This window comes from Nelumbo nucifera, chromosome 7 (assembly GCF_055504915.1).
Source record: "Nelumbo nucifera cultivar China Antique chromosome 7, China Antique-T2T, whole genome shotgun sequence".
In the NCBI taxonomy this organism is placed as follows: domain Eukaryota; kingdom Viridiplantae; phylum Streptophyta; class Magnoliopsida; order Proteales; family Nelumbonaceae; genus Nelumbo; species Nelumbo nucifera.
Genome location: NC_142655.1, coordinates 950625 through 967367, shown reverse-complemented (window position 1 = coordinate 967367; position 16743 = coordinate 950625). Strand labels below are relative to the sequence as shown.

General features: G+C 36.1%; 1 protein-coding gene, 12 non-coding genes and 1 pseudogene across 14 annotated transcripts; all 14 read left to right on the top strand.

Annotated features, from left to right (window-relative positions):
* The first annotated feature begins 4643 nt into the window (after positions 1–4643).
* LOC104597685 (putative galactose-1-phosphate uridyltransferase) lies at positions 4644–15129 on the top strand. 2 transcript variants are annotated; one of them, XM_010259389.2, is made up of 3 exons: positions 4644–5319; positions 5963–6253; positions 14760–15129. In XM_010259389.2, the coding sequence occupies exons 1-3, from the start codon at positions 4843–4845 to the stop codon at positions 15018–15020; spliced, it is 1029 nt and encodes a 342-aa protein (XP_010257691.1). In that variant the 5' UTR covers positions 4644–4842; the 3' UTR covers positions 15021–15129. The 2 variants fall into 2 exon arrangements, with proteins under 2 accessions (XP_010257691.1, XP_088748274.1); XM_088892148.1 differs by lacking the exon at positions 14760–15129 and adding an exon at positions 7001–12955.
* Positions 7786–7869, top strand: LOC148790084 (small nucleolar RNA Z122). The gene has a single exon (XR_016079025.1). It is a non-coding gene; the product is annotated as a small nucleolar RNA Z122 (small nucleolar RNA).
* On the top strand, positions 8211–8302 carry LOC148790083 (small nucleolar RNA Z122; annotated as a pseudogene).
* Positions 8638–8721, top strand: LOC148790082 (small nucleolar RNA Z122). Its single transcript, XR_016079030.1, has one exon. It is a non-coding gene; the product is annotated as a small nucleolar RNA Z122 (small nucleolar RNA).
* Positions 9058–9142, top strand: LOC148790081 (small nucleolar RNA Z122). The gene has a single exon (XR_016079020.1). It is a non-coding gene; the product is annotated as a small nucleolar RNA Z122 (small nucleolar RNA).
* LOC148790080 (small nucleolar RNA Z122) lies at positions 9484–9567 on the top strand. The gene has a single exon (XR_016079028.1). It is a non-coding gene; the product is annotated as a small nucleolar RNA Z122 (small nucleolar RNA).
* Positions 9902–9986, top strand: LOC148790079 (small nucleolar RNA Z122). Its single transcript, XR_016079024.1, has one exon. It is a non-coding gene; the product is annotated as a small nucleolar RNA Z122 (small nucleolar RNA).
* LOC148790078 (small nucleolar RNA Z122) lies at positions 10328–10411 on the top strand. The gene has a single exon (XR_016079029.1). It is a non-coding gene; the product is annotated as a small nucleolar RNA Z122 (small nucleolar RNA).
* On the top strand, positions 10750–10833 carry LOC148790077 (small nucleolar RNA Z122). Its single transcript, XR_016079019.1, has one exon. It is a non-coding gene; the product is annotated as a small nucleolar RNA Z122 (small nucleolar RNA).
* Positions 11175–11258, top strand: LOC148790076 (small nucleolar RNA Z122). The gene has a single exon (XR_016079032.1). It is a non-coding gene; the product is annotated as a small nucleolar RNA Z122 (small nucleolar RNA).
* On the top strand, positions 11595–11678 carry LOC148790075 (small nucleolar RNA Z122). Its single transcript, XR_016079026.1, has one exon. It is a non-coding gene; the product is annotated as a small nucleolar RNA Z122 (small nucleolar RNA).
* On the top strand, positions 12015–12099 carry LOC148790074 (small nucleolar RNA Z122). Its single transcript, XR_016079023.1, has one exon. It is a non-coding gene; the product is annotated as a small nucleolar RNA Z122 (small nucleolar RNA).
* LOC148790073 (small nucleolar RNA Z122) lies at positions 12441–12524 on the top strand. The gene has a single exon (XR_016079027.1). It is a non-coding gene; the product is annotated as a small nucleolar RNA Z122 (small nucleolar RNA).
* On the top strand, positions 12854–12937 carry LOC148790072 (small nucleolar RNA Z122). The gene has a single exon (XR_016079022.1). It is a non-coding gene; the product is annotated as a small nucleolar RNA Z122 (small nucleolar RNA).
* Positions 15130–16743: the final 1614 nt, after the last annotated feature.

The window sequence follows — 16743 nt, the reverse complement described above, 5'->3', positions numbered from 1 at the left end:
ATCTTTATTGGGTAATATCAATTTTGAGCAATATGTGGACTATTAATTAATTAATTGTTCAGTTGTGTGGTTCAATAAAGCGTGGAGCCTTTCAATCTATTGGAAATTTGGAACCCACTATGGTGTAGTTAAAATCACACCACAGGAATTACATCACACTTTGTCAAAATGTTCCATTATAACTTTTTCAATAAACTATCTTGGTAATTTAAATTTATTATACTACTTTACAGGTATAATTGCATATACTATGGGTGCAAATTAGGTACCCTATTTGAAGAATTTATACAGCATTCAACTCAGGCCCATGGATCAAGCCCATTCAAATTTTATAAAATGGTGGTCTGGACATGAAGACAATGAAGCATGGTTCACTATTATGTTTGACTGTTTGTGGGGTGAAGAATGTAGGTTATGTTTGGTTGGAAGGAAAATGCAAGGAAAAGAAGGAAAAAGATAGGTTGGTTCCCCTGTCTTTCAAATCTTACTGATCCATATTATATGATCTAGCCAAATTTAAATGGTTAAATCAGTAGGAATATAATCCAGCCATACCCAACAGTTAGATTTATAATTTATATACAAAATAATTTAATAGTTCACGATACCTGAAAATATATTATTATTTTCATATATATATATACCCTATCATTAAGAAGGTAGGAGGATTGCTTTGTTTTCTACATTGAAGCTCACAGTATCCGTGAAATGTCACGCTTTAAAGCTAGTCCCGTCCAACAAAGAATTATTCCCTTGATTAATTGACTGGAATATCAATAATTTAGGAGATTTTTAGTGGTTTTGTTCAAAAAAACTATCAACATCAAATTGAATAATTTGTTGATCAGACGGTTGGGAATAAAATCAATCTGTAACTATAGATGTGGGATCTAATGACATAAAATAGGGGGTTTTATAGTTTAGTCCACCTCAAAAATCTGACCCCCACCGCACAGGTCAGATGAATCGTGTCTGTGGATTAATGCCAAATTTACAAGCAGGATGCGGTTTATAAGGGGCTACTAGTAAATTAGGATGGAGCTGCAATTTCAGATTTCTGAAGTGGATTGCAGTCTACTTGTCCTAAAAAAAATAAAGAAATATATAATATCAGCGTCATCAGTAATTCCAGCCCATAGATGGGTCAAGGGCTTAACAACTTTGCATTGTCCAACGTTTTCAGTCCCACCAGTGAATTAGCTCGGCCAAAATTTGATATGTACTGAAATAACCGGACAATGGGCTTATCACTTATGTTTAAAAAATAAGTTCTTGGAACAAAGACATATATCTAAGTTAGTTTTGTTTCTTCTAATCATTAAGTTCTATTAATTGAATTCATACTTAATAAATTAATAATTCCAATAACATAAAAGCTTATAATTTTAAAATCTACCTAGCAAAAATAGTGTTTTCATCTAGGTGGTGGTAAGAAATTAAATTATTTTGGGTCAAATGGGTTAATCCATATTTTCATGATTAAATAATAAAATTAAAAAAGTTGGAAACATTTTTTAACATACATATTAAACAATAATATTTATGATAAATAAGAAATGTTTTTACTAACGATGAAAATGAAATGTAAAATTTAAAACCAATTGGAAATAAAGATATTTTCCTATTATCTCTCATTAAATCCTATATTTAAGATATATTTTTTCATCATTAAATTATTGTAATTAAATCCATAATATTAATTTTAATAGTATAAAAATAAATATTTTGAAAAGTAATTTGAAAACAAAATAATTCTCTTTCCTCTTGGTGGTGGGCAAGCAATTTGACAATTTGGGGTCAAATGGATTGATAAATAATGTCGTAATTAAATAATAAACGTTAAAATAAATAACTAGGAAATATAAGAAGTATTTTTTATTAATGGTGAAAATGGAATTCCAAATTTAAAATCCACCTATAAATGAAATGATGCCATAATCAATTACTAAAATTTTTAATAATAGAAAATACAAAGAATCACAAAAGTATTGAAAAAAGATAAAGAAATTTTTGGGCACATATCTAATGTTATATATTTATAAAAAATAAAATATTGGGTACATCTCTAATATAATGCATTCATTGTATTGAACAAAAATAAGTTTTATGCATAATAAGTAATTTTATCAATGATGGAAATGCAATATAAAAATTTAATGTCAACTTAGAAATCAAAATATTTTTTTTTTTAGATGGTGGGTTAGTGTATTGAGTCAAATGATACCAAAGACAAACAAATATTAAGTGCGATAAGTAAAAAATATTTTATATAATGTAAATGAAATATATAATTTAAAGGGAAAATTATAGTCAAAGTCGGTTGTACATTTAAAATTAGGTTGCAGGTAGGTTTAGAAACCAACAAAAATCTAACAACTAGCTCTACATTTCAAATTATAAAAACCCCTTTCCATGTCATCGGAGGCTTATATGGTTGTTGCCAACATGAGACTCTTAGTCCATGTTGGACATGGCAAAAAGCCAATACCGAAAATAGGTGCTTAGTTTCTCTCCTACTCCCTCTGTCTCTCCCACTCTTCTATCTTCAGTTTGTAGCCAAATTAAAACTTATCTCTCATTCTCTCTCATTTTTCTCCCTCTCGATCAATATCTCCTTCTCTCTCCCTCAATCTCTATCATTCTCTAATTTGTGTAAATTACATAGCCAAGAGTTTCTTGTGAATTTTTATCAAATAGGTGAAATGATTTTTGAACCATACCAAGTTGGTCTCGTGTTCTTTTATACAATCTAATTAATACCACATAAGTGTGTAAGAAAAAAAAAAGAACAAGAGAGGGAGTGGGAGAGAAACTGAATGAGAACGATATAAATTAAGGGACAAGTAGAGATTGACTAAGAAAGAGAATGAGAGAGATTGAGGGAGAACATTAGGTAGAGAAAGAGAATGAGAGAAATTGATATAGAGAACATAAATATATAAACAAAAAACCATTTTTATTTATTTTCAAATCATACAGTTGTTGAACAAATAAAGATGACTATGATAGTGAGAGAGTGTGAGGGAGATTGAGATAGTGAGTGAGTGAGAGTGAGAGTGAGAGTGAGAGAGAAACTAAAAACTTTTTTTTTTCTATTTTCCAATCACCTAACATTAAAGGGCAATTTTGGTATAAGCTTTTTGTTGTGTCTAATATGGATTAAGAGTCATATGTTGGCAACAACCACATAAACCTTTGATGACATGGCGAGGGTTTTAATAATTTGAATGTAGAGTCGATTGTCAGAGTTTTGTTGGTTTATGGGCCAACTTGTAGCTTAATTTTAAATGTACAGTTGGCTCCGACTATAATTTCCCTAATTTAAAACTATTCATCAAACTTTTCAAAGAAACTCGTGATATCATAATTGAATACAAAATATTTAAGAAAAGATAGAACACAAAAAATGAAAATGTATAGAATTTTGTTGAAAACACTTGAGAACATTTTTTATGTTACATATTCATCAAATGAAATAAAAATATTTTTTAAAATAAGAGTTATTTTTATTTATGATAAAAATGCAATACAATATTTAATAATAATAATAATTGTTATTTACTACAAGCATTTAAATTTATTTTTAATCATATTATTACTTTTGTTAATTTTCAATTTCTATCTTAACTATGGTATATCTAAAATTCAAGTAATTAATATGAAGAAATTTTTCTCACGTGCAACACATGTGCTTAATTACTAGTTTTGTATAATGGAGGAGGAAGGGACAAGAATAATAGAGCCCAATTAAAGTTAATCTTTTCGACACCATTGTTCATGCATAGTTCTACCGAATGCGGGTTCAACTTCCATCAAGGCAAAGCCCATTAGAGCAGTCTTTACAGCCTTGCATTGAGAATATCTCTATACTTATGTGCTTTATTTCATCGAGAGATATTCTTAATGCAAGGTTGCAAATGGCAGTTGGAATGGTGTGGGCACAAGCTTGTCCTGAGGGAAGCCAATCTCACCGAATGCTGGATTGGCGGATCTCCTTCTATGTTCATTGCCACGTGGCAAGTTATGCTGTAAATTAAGGCTTGTTGTTGACGACATCTTTATGTAAACTTACAAATTATATAAATTGCTACTTTTTTTTTCCAATATGCAATGGCGATTTGATTACGAGGCTCAGAGTGGTGTCAATCTTGGATCCAAGGTTTTAAAAAATGACTCGAAAATGGAATCATTTTGGCCACCGGTTTTCGGGTCAACGATCTGACTGCCCGGTTCGAACAGACGGCCCGTTTTGACAAGAAATTTTAAAAAATAAAAAAGATAAAGAAAATTTGTCAAAATTGTTGAACGGGTCAATGAGTCAACAGTTTGACCACTTAGGTCAACGAATTGTTGACTTTTTCAACAATTTTTGGCCAAAGATTGGGTTTGGGGAAAATGGATCCAGTTACCTGGACGGTTCCTGGGCTGAACGGTCAAACCATCCAGATCAAATTCCTCACATGTACATCCTACCGTGTATTTAGTAATCAATTGGGGAGAAATCAAAGAAAACAATTTATCAACCTTTGTTTTGGTCGCTATTCGTTAACAGCTCCAGACCCGGGTATGCGGGCCGGGCTAGGGTCTGGTCCACCCACCAACGACCCACTTTTATATATTTGAATTGAACGGAAATCGGCTTCAGTCAGTGCAAAGCCCGTTCGAACGTGCTCGAATGAGCATCAGAGCATCCCAAATTCCCGATTCCACTTGCTAACATGTTAGCTTTTCATAGAATGACTGAAATGCCCTCACGCGCGCTTTATTATAACGGTTTTGCACCTGCATCCCTACTTTACGTAAGGACGTTGTTGAGTTGCCGTGAGAGAAGAGAGAACGGTAATGGCTTCAGCGAGTGGTCGGGGACCTGAAATCAGGAAGAGTACGGTGTTGAACCGGTGGGTCATCTTCTCTTCCGCCAGAGCTCGAAGACCCTCGGATTTCAAATCCAAGTCTCCTGCTGCAAACCCTAACTCTACTTCATCCCTCTGCCCTTTCTGCTTAGGGAACGAGCACCATTGCGCGCCGGAGATCTTCCGAATCCCTTCAGATGCTACGTCCGGTTGGAAGATCAGAGTCATTGAGAATCTCTTCCCAGCACTCCAAAGAGATCAACAATTACTGTCCCAAGACCCCGACTCTGATTCCCACAGCTGCTTTGCCCTCAGCGGATTCGGATTTCATGACGTAGTTATTGAAACTCCGATTCATTCCGTTCACCTGTGGGATCTCTCGTCTAGTGGGGTTGGTGACGTCCTTCTCGCTTATAAAAAGAGGATCGAACAGCTCGCCTGCTATGAATCGATCAAATATGTTCAGGTCGATCAACTTTTCTCTCTGAATGCGAATGTTTTAAATTTTCGGACAGAAAAAAAATCTTGGACTTTTGGTTCGCCTTGTTCGTTGTTTGTTGTTTTATTTCCTCATTTACCTTTGCATAAAATCTACCTTTTGATTAAATTCTGTTGTTGGTTCAGCTGCCTTTTTTTAGGTGGAGAGGGGGAGGGAAGGGAGGGTTAAGCTGAGATTCTTCATTATTTTTATTGTTTTAATTATTTGGTAATTATTGTCCTTTCTTTTGTCTCCAAAATTTCAATCAGATAATATTTGGTTAGTTGCTAGTCTTTTTGTTCAAGTCCATTTACCGAAAATTCCTTCAAGAAGGAGTCTCACCGATATGATTAGTTGTAATTGTTGATTCAGCTCTCATTTGGTCTGTTTTCCCCCTTATTTATTCTTATTTTGGACTTCGTTTTTTTGGTTATGTGATTGATGGATTAAATCTGAGCACCCACCCACTCATCATTGCTTTTCATCTTCTATCCATGAGAACTTTTGGTGTTAACCGTTTGTTCCTTTTTCCCTATCTTGCAAAAAAGTAGCTTCTTTCTATCTTCTTTTTTTAGTTGCTTTTCAGCCCCGTAATTTATGGGCTGCCCCAGTAACATTTGCCTAATTACAGGTGTTTAAGAACCATGGGGCATCGGCTGGAGCATCATTGAGTCACTCTCACAGCCAGATGGTGGCTCTTCCAATCATTCCTCCAACAGTATCTATCCGGCTTGACAGTATGAAGGAGTGCTTTGAGAGGACGGGGAAATGTAGTATCTGTGAGATTCAATCTCAGGAGCTTCTGATCAATGAATCAGACCAATTTTTTTCGATTGTTCCTTTTTCAGCTTCTTTTCCTTTTGAGATTTGGATCATCCCCCGGGACCACTCTTCTCATTTCCATGAACTAGATGAAAATAAGGTAACACTAAGTCCCTCCCTTGGTATGCTTTCATGCATGTGCACACTGGATATCTGTTCAATGAAAGTTTCTATTTCAGAAATCCCTGTAACAGTGAAATGATTTAATCAATAAATATTAAAACGACCTTCTAGAGTTTACAATAAATGCTAAAATTTGTTCATGAATTGGAGGATGACACCAAAATTTTGGTTAACGACCTTGCATGCATAATCTCAATTATTCAGATGGCAACTTGAAGCTAGAAATCTATAATCTATATTATAAAAGAAAGAGTTTCATTTACCTGATTTTGTCAATGATCATTTTTTTGTTCCAATAATACCCTTTTCTACTCATTGAATAACCCTAAGTAATTTTTTCCCCCCTCTGCAATATCCATCTCCCCAACCTAAAAATTACTCCAGTCTTTGAGCTTGAAATTTACAAATGTAATTCCAGGTAAAATTTGAAGCAATTGGTGCCTTGATGAGGTTCAGAAAGCTTGTTTTGCAAATTCTCGTCATTCCCAATAGCTGTCGTTAGACCTTTCTCTAGTTGAAAATCTACATTTTCTTTCTTTGGATGCTGAGAAACCAATAATTTGAATCCCTTGCCACTTTTCCTGGACCATCCTCCGGCCAGGGTTGGATGGCAATTAATCCGTAGGACACTGGATTCCACTACAATCTCAGCCAGAGGGGTTTACTCTGACAGTCTACAAATGAACTCTTCTGACAAAATAGTATTCCAAAATTTGGTGTGCAGCTCAAGCAGTCCAAGCAGCTTCATGGCAGAACTAGAATCAAATACAAGGCAATGCCTGAATGGAGAGGTCCTACTTTGCAAATGTCGGAGTTACTTCTGTTCTAGCGTTCCAGTTTGTTCACTTCAAGAATTCTTGGAGTTGGACTCTGTATTTAGATTTGGTCAGTTGTTTTCTTCTGCTCAGAAATAAGATGGAAGAAACCATGCCACCACCATGAACAACCACAGAAACCACAGTGATCAGAAGGAGAAAACACAGTTTATAACATCATTCATAGAAAAAAAAAACACAGTTTGTAACATTTTAAATTAACTACCATTGTTGGTCCATATTTGTTTCACTGATTTTAGTTGTATATAATTGCTAATTTAGCTTCGTAGGCTTTTCCAATTGATCAATCTAGAAATGAGGAATTCCCTGTTTCCTGTGATTTCTCTTTCACTTGGTTCAGTTTTTGCTGGATTTCTATACTTATCTTCTTGGGAGGAAAAGGAAAAAATGTTCCTCTATTGGGGTGGGTTTTTGAGATTTGATTTGATCCAGTTTTATCTTTCTCATGTGATTTGATTCCTTCAATATGCAAATGCAGGACCATAATGCATGCCAATCTTTTAGAAATGGGTGTTACTAAGACTCTGTTTTACTTGGTTAAAATAAGGTCATTTCTCTCTGAGTTTCTAACAACCCAGACACATCCTAAAGCAAACAGCTGAGCACCCATATCTTTCATTTTCATATTCTATAATCTCTTTCACTGGATATGCTGTTCCAGCAGCCTGTGGAGTTTGGTAAATGATGCTAAAATCCAAATTATGCTATCTGAGTTTTCCATGCTGAATGCATGCTTGCACGTCAGTCTGATCCCAAAACTCTGTCTGTCCTTTCAGTCTGATTGCATGATACCCATTGCAAATACATGCTTGCCCTTTCAGTCCTCTATTGGGGTTTTGAGATTTGATTTGATCCAGCATTATCTTTCTCATTTGATTTGATTCCTCCAACATGCAAATACAGGACCATAATGCATGCCGATCTTTTGGCAATGGGTGTTACTAAGGTTGTGTTTTGCTTGGTTAGAATAAGGCCATTTCTCTCTGATTTTCTATCAACCCAGACACATCCTAAAGCAAACAGCTGAGCACCCATATCTTTCACTTTCATATTCTATAATCTCTTTCACTGGATATGATGTTCAGGCAGCCTGTGGAGTTTGGGAAATGATGCTAAGATCCAAACTACATTATCTGAGTTTTCCATGCTGAATGCATGCTTGCACGCTTGCACGTCAGTCTGAACCCAAAACTCTCTCTGCCCTTCAGTGTGATTGCATGACACTCATTGCATATGCATGCTTGCCCTTTCAGTCCTCTATTGGGGTTTTGGTTTGATCCAGTTTTATCTTTCTCATTTGATTTGATTCGATTCCTCCAACATGCAAATACAAGACCATAATGCGATCACTTTTGGCAATGGGTGTTGCTAAGGCTGTGTTTTGCTTAGTTAAAATAAGGCTATTTGTCTCTGATTTTCTATCAACTCAGACACATCCTAAAGCAAACAGCTGAGCACCCTTATCTTTCATTTTCATATTCTATAATCTCTTTCACTGAATATGATGTTCAGGCAGACTGTGGAGTTTGAGAAATGATGCTAAGATCCAAACTATATTATCTGAGTTTTCCATGCTGAATGCATGCTTGCACGTCAGTCTGAACCCAAAACTCTCTCTGCCTTTTCAGTGTGATTGCATGACACTCATTGCATACGCATGCTTGCCCTTTCAGTCCTCTATTGGGGTTTTGATTTGATCCAGTTTTATCTTTCTCATTTGATTTGATTCGATTCCTCCAACATGCAAATACAGGACCATAATGCGATCACTTTTGGCAATGGGTGTTACTAAGGCTGTGTTTTGCTTAGTTAAAATAAGGCTATTTGTCTCTGATTTTCTATCAACTCAGACACATCCTAAAGCAAACAGCTGAGCACCCATATCTTTCATTTTCATATTCTATAATCTCTTTCACTAAATATGCTGTTCAGGCAGACTGTGGAGTTTGGGAAATGATGCTAAAATCCAAACTATGTATATCAGAGTTTTCCATGTTGAATGCATGGTTGCACGTCAGTCTGATCCCAAAACTCTCTCTGTCCTTTCAGTCTGATTGCATGATACCCATTGCATATACATGCTTGCCCTTTCAGTCCACTATTGGGGTTTTGAGATTTGATTTGATCCAGCATTATCTTTCTCATTTGATTTGATTCCTCCAACATGCAAATACAGGACCATAATGCATGCCGATCTTTTGGCAATGGGTGTTACTAAGGTTGTGTTTTGCTTGGTTAGAATAAGGCCATTTCTCTCTGATTTTCTTTCAACCCAGACGCATCCTAAAGCAAACAGCTGAGCACCCATATCTTTCACTTTCATATTCTATAATCTCTTTCACTGGATATGATGTTCAGGCAGCCTGTGGAGTTTGGGAAATGATGCTAAGATCCAAACTACATTATCTGAGTTTTCCATGCTGAATGCATGCTTGCACGTCAGTCTGAACCCAAAACTCTCTCTGCCCTTTCAGTGTTATTGCATGACACTCATTGCATATGCATGCTTGCCCTTTCAGTCCTCTATTGGGGTTTTGATTTGATCCAGTTTTATCTTTCTCATGTGATTTGATTCCTTCAATATGCAAATGCAGGACCATAATGCATGCCAATCTTTTAGAAATGGGTGTTGCTAAGGCTGTGTTTTGCTTAGTTAAAATAAGGCTATTTGTCTCTGATTTTCTATCAACTCAGACGCATCCTAAAGCAAACAGCTGAGCACCCATATCTTTCATTTTCATATTCTATAATCTCTTTCACTGAATATGCTGTTCAGGCAGACTGAGTAGTTTGGGAAATGATGCTAAAATCCAAACTATGTATATCAGAGTTTTCCATGCTGAATGCATGGTTACACGTCAGTCTGATCCCAAAACTCTCTCTGTCCTTTCAGTCTGATTGCATGATACCCATTGCATATACATGCTTGCCCTTTCAGTCCTCTATTGGGGTTTTGAGATTTGATTTGATCCAGCATTATCTTTCTCATTTGATTTGATTCCTCCAACATGCAAATACAGGACCATATCGCATGCCGATCTTTTGGCAATGGGTGTTGCTAAGGTTGTGTTTTGCTTGGTTAGAATAAGGCCATTTCTCTCTGATTTTCTATCAACCCAGACACATCCTAAAGCAAACAGCTGAGCACCCATATCTTTCACTTTCATATTCTATAATCTCTTTCACTGGATATGATGTTCAGGCAGCCTGTGGAGTTTGGGAGATGATGCTAAGATCCAAACTACATTATCTGAGTTTTCCATGCTGAATGCATGCTTGCACGTCAGTCTGAACCCAAAACTCTCTCTGCCCTTTCAGTGTGATTGCATGACACTCATTGCATATGCATGCTTGCCCTTTCAGTCCTCTATTGGGGTTTTGATTTGATCCAGTTTTATCTTTCTCATTTGATTTGATTCGATTCCTCCAACATGCAAATACAAGACCATAATGCGATCACTTTTGGCAATGGGTGTTGCTAAGGCTGTGTTTTGCTTAGTTAAAATAAGGCTATTTGTCTCTGATTTTCTATCAACTCAGACACATCCTAAAGCAAACAGCTGAGCACCCTTATCTTTCATTTTCATATTCTATATAATCTCTTTCACTGAATATGATGTTCAGGCAGACTGTGGAGTTTGGGAAATGATGCTAAGATCCAAACTATATTATCTGAGTTTTCCATGCTGAATGCATGGTTGCACGTCAGTCTGATCCCAAAACTCTTTCTGTCCTTTCAGTCTGATTGCATGATACCCATTGCATATACATGCTTGCCCTTTCAGTCCTCTATTGGGGTTTTGAGATTTGATTTGATCCAGCATTATCTTTCTCATTTGATTTGATTCCTCCAACATGCAAATACAGGACCATATCGCATGCTGATCTTTTGGCAATGGGTGTTACTAAGGTTGTGTTTTGCTTGGTTAGAATAAGGCCATTTCTCTCTGATTTTCTATCAACCCAGACACATCCTAAAGCAAACAGCTGAGCACCCATATCTTTCACTTTCATATTCTATAATCTCTTTCACTGGATATGATGTTCAGGCAGCCTGTGGAGTTTGGGAAATGATGCTAAGATCCAAACTACATTATCTGAGTTTTCCATGCTGAATGCATGCTTGCACGTCGGTCTGAACCCAAAACTCTCTCTGCCCTTTCAGTGTGATTGCATGACACTCATTGCATATGCATGCTTGCCCTTTCAGTCCTCTATTGGGGTTTTGATTTGATCCAGTTTTATCTTTCTCATTTGATTTGATTCGATTCCTCCAACATGCAAATACAAGACCATAATGCGATCACTTTTGGCAATGGGTGTTGCTAAGGCTGTGTTTTGCTTAGTTAAAATAAGGCTATTTGTCTCTGATTTTCTATCAACTCAGACACATCCTAAAGCAAACAGCTGAGCACCCTTATCTTTCATTTTCATATTCTATAATCTCTTTCACTGAATATGATGTTCAGGCAGACTGTGGAGTTTGGGAAATGATGCTAAGATCCAAACTATATTATCTGAGTTTTCCATGCTGAATGCATGCTTGCACGTCAGTCTGAACCCAAAACTCTCTCTGCCCTTCCAGTGTGATTGCATGACACTCATTGCATACGCATGCTTGCCCTTTCGGTCCTCTATTGGGGTTTTGATTTGATCCAGTTTTATCTTTCTCATTTGATTTGATTCGATTCCTCCAACATGCAAATACAGGACCATAATGCGATCACTTTTGGCAATGGGTGTTACTAAGGCTGTGTTTTGCTTAGTTAAAATAAGGCTATTTGTCTCTGATTTTCTATCAACTCAGACACATCCTAAAGCAAACAGCTGAACACCCATATCTTTCATTTTCATATTCTATAATCTCTTTCACTAAATATGCTGTTCAGGCAGACTGTGGAGTTTGGGAAATGATGCTAAAATCCAAACTATGTATATCAGAGTTTTCCATGTTGAATGCATGGTTGCACATCAGTCTGATCCCAAAACTCTCTCTGTCCTTTCAGTCTGATTGCATGATACCCATTGCATATACATGCTTGCCCTTTCAGTCCACTATTGGGGTTTTGAGATTTGATTTGATCCAGCATTATCTTTCTCGTTTGATTTGATTCCTCCAACATGCAAATACAGGACCATAATGCATGCCGATCTTTTGGCAATGGGTGTTACTAAGGTTGTATTCTGCTTGGTTAGAATAAGGCCATTTCTCTCTGATTTTCTATCAACCCAGACACATCCTAAAGCAAACAGCTGAGCACCCATATCTTTCACTTTCATATTCTATAATCTCTTTCACTGGATATGATGTTCAGGCAGCCTGTGGAGTTTGGGAAATGATGCTAAGATCCAAACTATATTATCTGAATTTTCTATGCTGAATGCATGCTTGCACGTCGGTCTGAACCCAAAACTCTCTGCCCTTTCAGTGTGATTGCATGACACCCATTGCATATGCATGCTGGCCCTTTCAGTCCTCTATTGGGGTTTTGATATGATCCAGTTTTATCTTTCTCATTTGATTTGATTCCTCCAACATGCAAATACAAGACCATAATGCGATCACTTTTGGCAATGGGTGTTGCTAAGGCTGTGTTTTGCTTGGTTAAAATAAGGCTATTTGTCTCTGATTTTCTATCAACTCAGACACATCCTAAAGCAAACAGCTGAGCACCCATATCTTTCATTTTCATATTCTATAATCTCTTTCACTGAATATGATGTTCAGGCAGACTGTGGAGTTTGGGAAATGATGCTTAGATCCAAACTATGTTATCTTAATTTTCCATGCTGAATGCATGCTTGCACGTCAGTCTGATCCCAAAACTCTCTCTGCATTTTCAGTCTGTTTGCATAACACCCATTGCATTTTAGTTGTTTGCTAGAGTACGCAGAGCCCCATTTTAGTTCTTTCATTTCTTTTTTGGGGTTGTGGAGAATACTGAAAGGTGTAGATAGCTCTTTTTTTTTTATTTTTTTATGAACAAGCGTAGATAGCACTTCTCATATCATATTCTTTTAAACTGAATTAAAATGAAGTGCAGACAATATGAAAGAATGGGTCTAGGCGTGCAAGATGTTCCTTTTCTTTACCAATTACATGAGTGCAACTCCTATTCCTTAACATGGTTGTCAAATACACCTATATCAAGATCTATTTTGGAAGTTGGGGTATATGCTATAGTTGCCACTTTCCAGTATATCTTCAATCTGAATCTGTATATTTGTGCTTGCTATTGCAGTATGGAGGTAAAGAAACTTAACAAAGAAACATAAATAGTGGGAACAAAACATTCTCCCTATGGATCATAGTTGAGAAAAAATTGCCTTGACCTCACAAGGCCAGAAATACATTCCATTTGACTGAGGAATCTTTTTTTTGGGGTTCTTGGATGACATCTACTTTTTGAAACACAGATGAAGAACATCCTTTTATATTGACTGTTTGGTCATTGTGATATTAACTTGTTTCATATATCTCTTGATCTGCCTTATAAGCAGCTCCAGATTCATATGTTGTCTGATAGGGAACTGGAAAGACATGTCTGAACTCTTGATGTTTACCCAATCCGGTTATTTAGTTATCTAATCAGTCATTATTTTGAACAAAGATGCTTTAAAAGAAAGTAGATATATCAGGTCTCTGTCTTCATCTCCAGCAGCCACCTTCCAATTCCAATCCCCACCAAAAAAATAGACAAAAGAAAGAAAGAACAAGAAAATCAAACAGAAAGATACCTTAAAATTTAAAAGTTACACTCACAGAAACCCCATTCCCAGATAGAATTTATTCTAGAAAACCCCTCAATAAATCACACGTTTGACATATTTAACAACAAAGAACCAAAAAAAGTGAACCATGAAACTAATATTTTTTAAGAGAATAAACTTTCATGAATCATTAGGCCTTAAACTCGCATGCAAAGCTTGTGCCCCTCTGCTAGTTATATTAAAGATATAGTATTGGTATTTCAATGAAGAAAGGAGATTCTTACTTTATGATTCTGACCAGCCGTTCCCTGACTGGGACAATAACTAAATTCATAATGTTCCAATGGCCCTGAGACCAAGAACATGTTTATGGATCTGAATGAGGTCATGCATGGCACAAGTGCATGTCTATGGATTAGGATTTTGGAGTGAAAAACATGATGGGTACTCAGTACTGAAAGGGGTGAAGGGAGATGACTTCTTCTTCCTCTATGGAAACACAATGTTTGTGGTGGTTATTTGTAAGACTACTTTTTACCTTATCTCATGACCATTAATAAGGGACAATGCTCTGGTTCGGGGCTTTAAGGCTCTTGACTGTAAATCTATACTCTAAAGTACGCTCTAGGTTGATAACCATCATTAAGCCTAGCCTAATTTATTGCTTCAAGCAGGGGATTTTTTCCCCAATATGCAGGCAAGGGGATTGAGACTTACCATTGTTAGATATGGCCCTAGTTAAGCTGAGTCGTTAACCGCATATTTTAAAGGATAAGTTGTTAACGACTTCTGGGTATCTTAATCTAATGGTATGTTTGCTTAATGTTTCCAAATAGAAACCTTATATGTTATCATCCATATGTTAGGATTCTGGTTATCTTCATAAATATGGATATTTACATGTTTTAATATTTGTTCCTTGCACATCCTTGACAGGCTGTAGACCTTGGGGGACTGCTGAAGCTCATGCTGTTGAAGCTAGCGAAGCAGTTAAATGACCCACCATTCAATTTTATGATACATACTTCTCCACTTCGGGTTGCACCCGAACAGTTACCATATAGTCATTGGTTTTTACAAATTGTACCTCAACTAACAGTGCTGGGGGGATTTGAGATTGGAAGTGGGTGCTACATTAATCCTGTTTTCCCTGAGGATGCTGCAAAAGTTCTAAGGGAAGTAAATGTTACATTTTAATTATGAAGCGACACGTTTGTACCTTGTAATGAAAATCCATTTCACTTGTAAATAGATGTCAACAATTTATATCTAAGGTATTTTGAGATTAGAGTACTTGAATAATATATATTCATTCTTCTTCTGACTTAAAATTGAAGGTCAAGCAAAACAGGGGTAATACAAGGCTGAAAACGAGACCTTTTGAAACTTCTTCATGACTTCACCCAACCCTTCTCCCAGATAGAGTTATAGACCTACAAGACAAATTTAAAAACAATGAATAGAAAACCACCCATTGGAACTGATCCAAAAAAAAAAAAAAATCACCCATTGGAAAATTTCTTTTGGCCTCTTTTCTTCAAGCAATTCTTAGTCCCTTACATAAAGCTCTGAAATGAGAGTCAGGCCTTGAGAGTTCTGTTGTGAGTTAAGGTGTGCGACTTACCTCTTGTTGGATCCCAAAGAGAGATTTGGATGGCATTCTCAATCGATGAAGGATTCATCGAGCCTTTTCAACAGAGGCTTTAATTATTCAGGCGTCCCCAAACTGACTAGCTCAGGATGAGTTCTCTGTTAAAATGTCACCCCAGTAACATGGACTGCAGAGTGCAGGCATCACTAGAGCAAAGAATTATAATTTTGTTACCTTCAAGTGCAGAGAGTCCAACTTGTATCTGCCAAAAGATAAAGGGAATAATGCAGAGAACTTAATGGAAAATATGAAGACACAAGTGTAGAGGAATAATGTCTCCTTAACTCATCAATTAAAGTTTACATCAATCACTACAGTGCAAGGAGGTGAAATAGAAATGAATTACAAAAGTACAACTGCTACTCTTCATTAAAATTAATGATGCAGCGCCGCGCTAAAGTAGGATTGGAATAACGGCAAACGACATTGTAACTTGCTACTGAAGTTTCGTTTAGGTCTGGTTTTGATTCCAGTACAGATTTCAAACTTCTCCAATGCTTCTTCATATTTCCCATTCACAGTGAACAATCAGATTAGATGTCCAATCAGATCATGTGAGACAAGGGACAAGATTCACCAAAGAAAATAATCTACGCGTTTGATAGAGAAAAACGACGCACTTTCATATTGACAATAAGATAATAGAGCAGGTACCTTACAATTTATTATAATTTTATGATTCTATCAGGGCTACATTGAAATGAACTGGTTTATGTTTCTAGATTTTCTAGGATATCAAAGTATTAACTAAACAAATTGATATGCTAAAACATGAATAAAAAGTGAAATTAATTCTTGTCTTCTTCAGCAATTAGTGTATTTATGAAATTCACTGTGGTATTTCTATGGGTAATGGATTTCAATGATCTCAACCCTATTCAATAAAAGAATTTTTTCTTCAGGGCATTTTGTAGACACAATCAGTCATATTGAAAACATCTAGTACTTTGTCATGTTTAGAGGTGTAAATAGGGTACGACGGTTTGCAGGCTGTGCCAGATTCAATACGATCATGTAGGCTATATTGGCCTGGGGTTTTAGGTTTACGGACCGGTACGACACGGTATGATCCAACTCACACCCCATCCTTGCATGGCCCACAGCACGACCCACATATATTGTTTATATATATTTAAATGATATATACAAATTATAATTATATAATAATATATAGTATATAATATATTAATAAAATAAATATTTTTTTTTTTATTTTATTGTACTAATTTATTTAATTATTATATATATAAACAATTATATACACAAAAT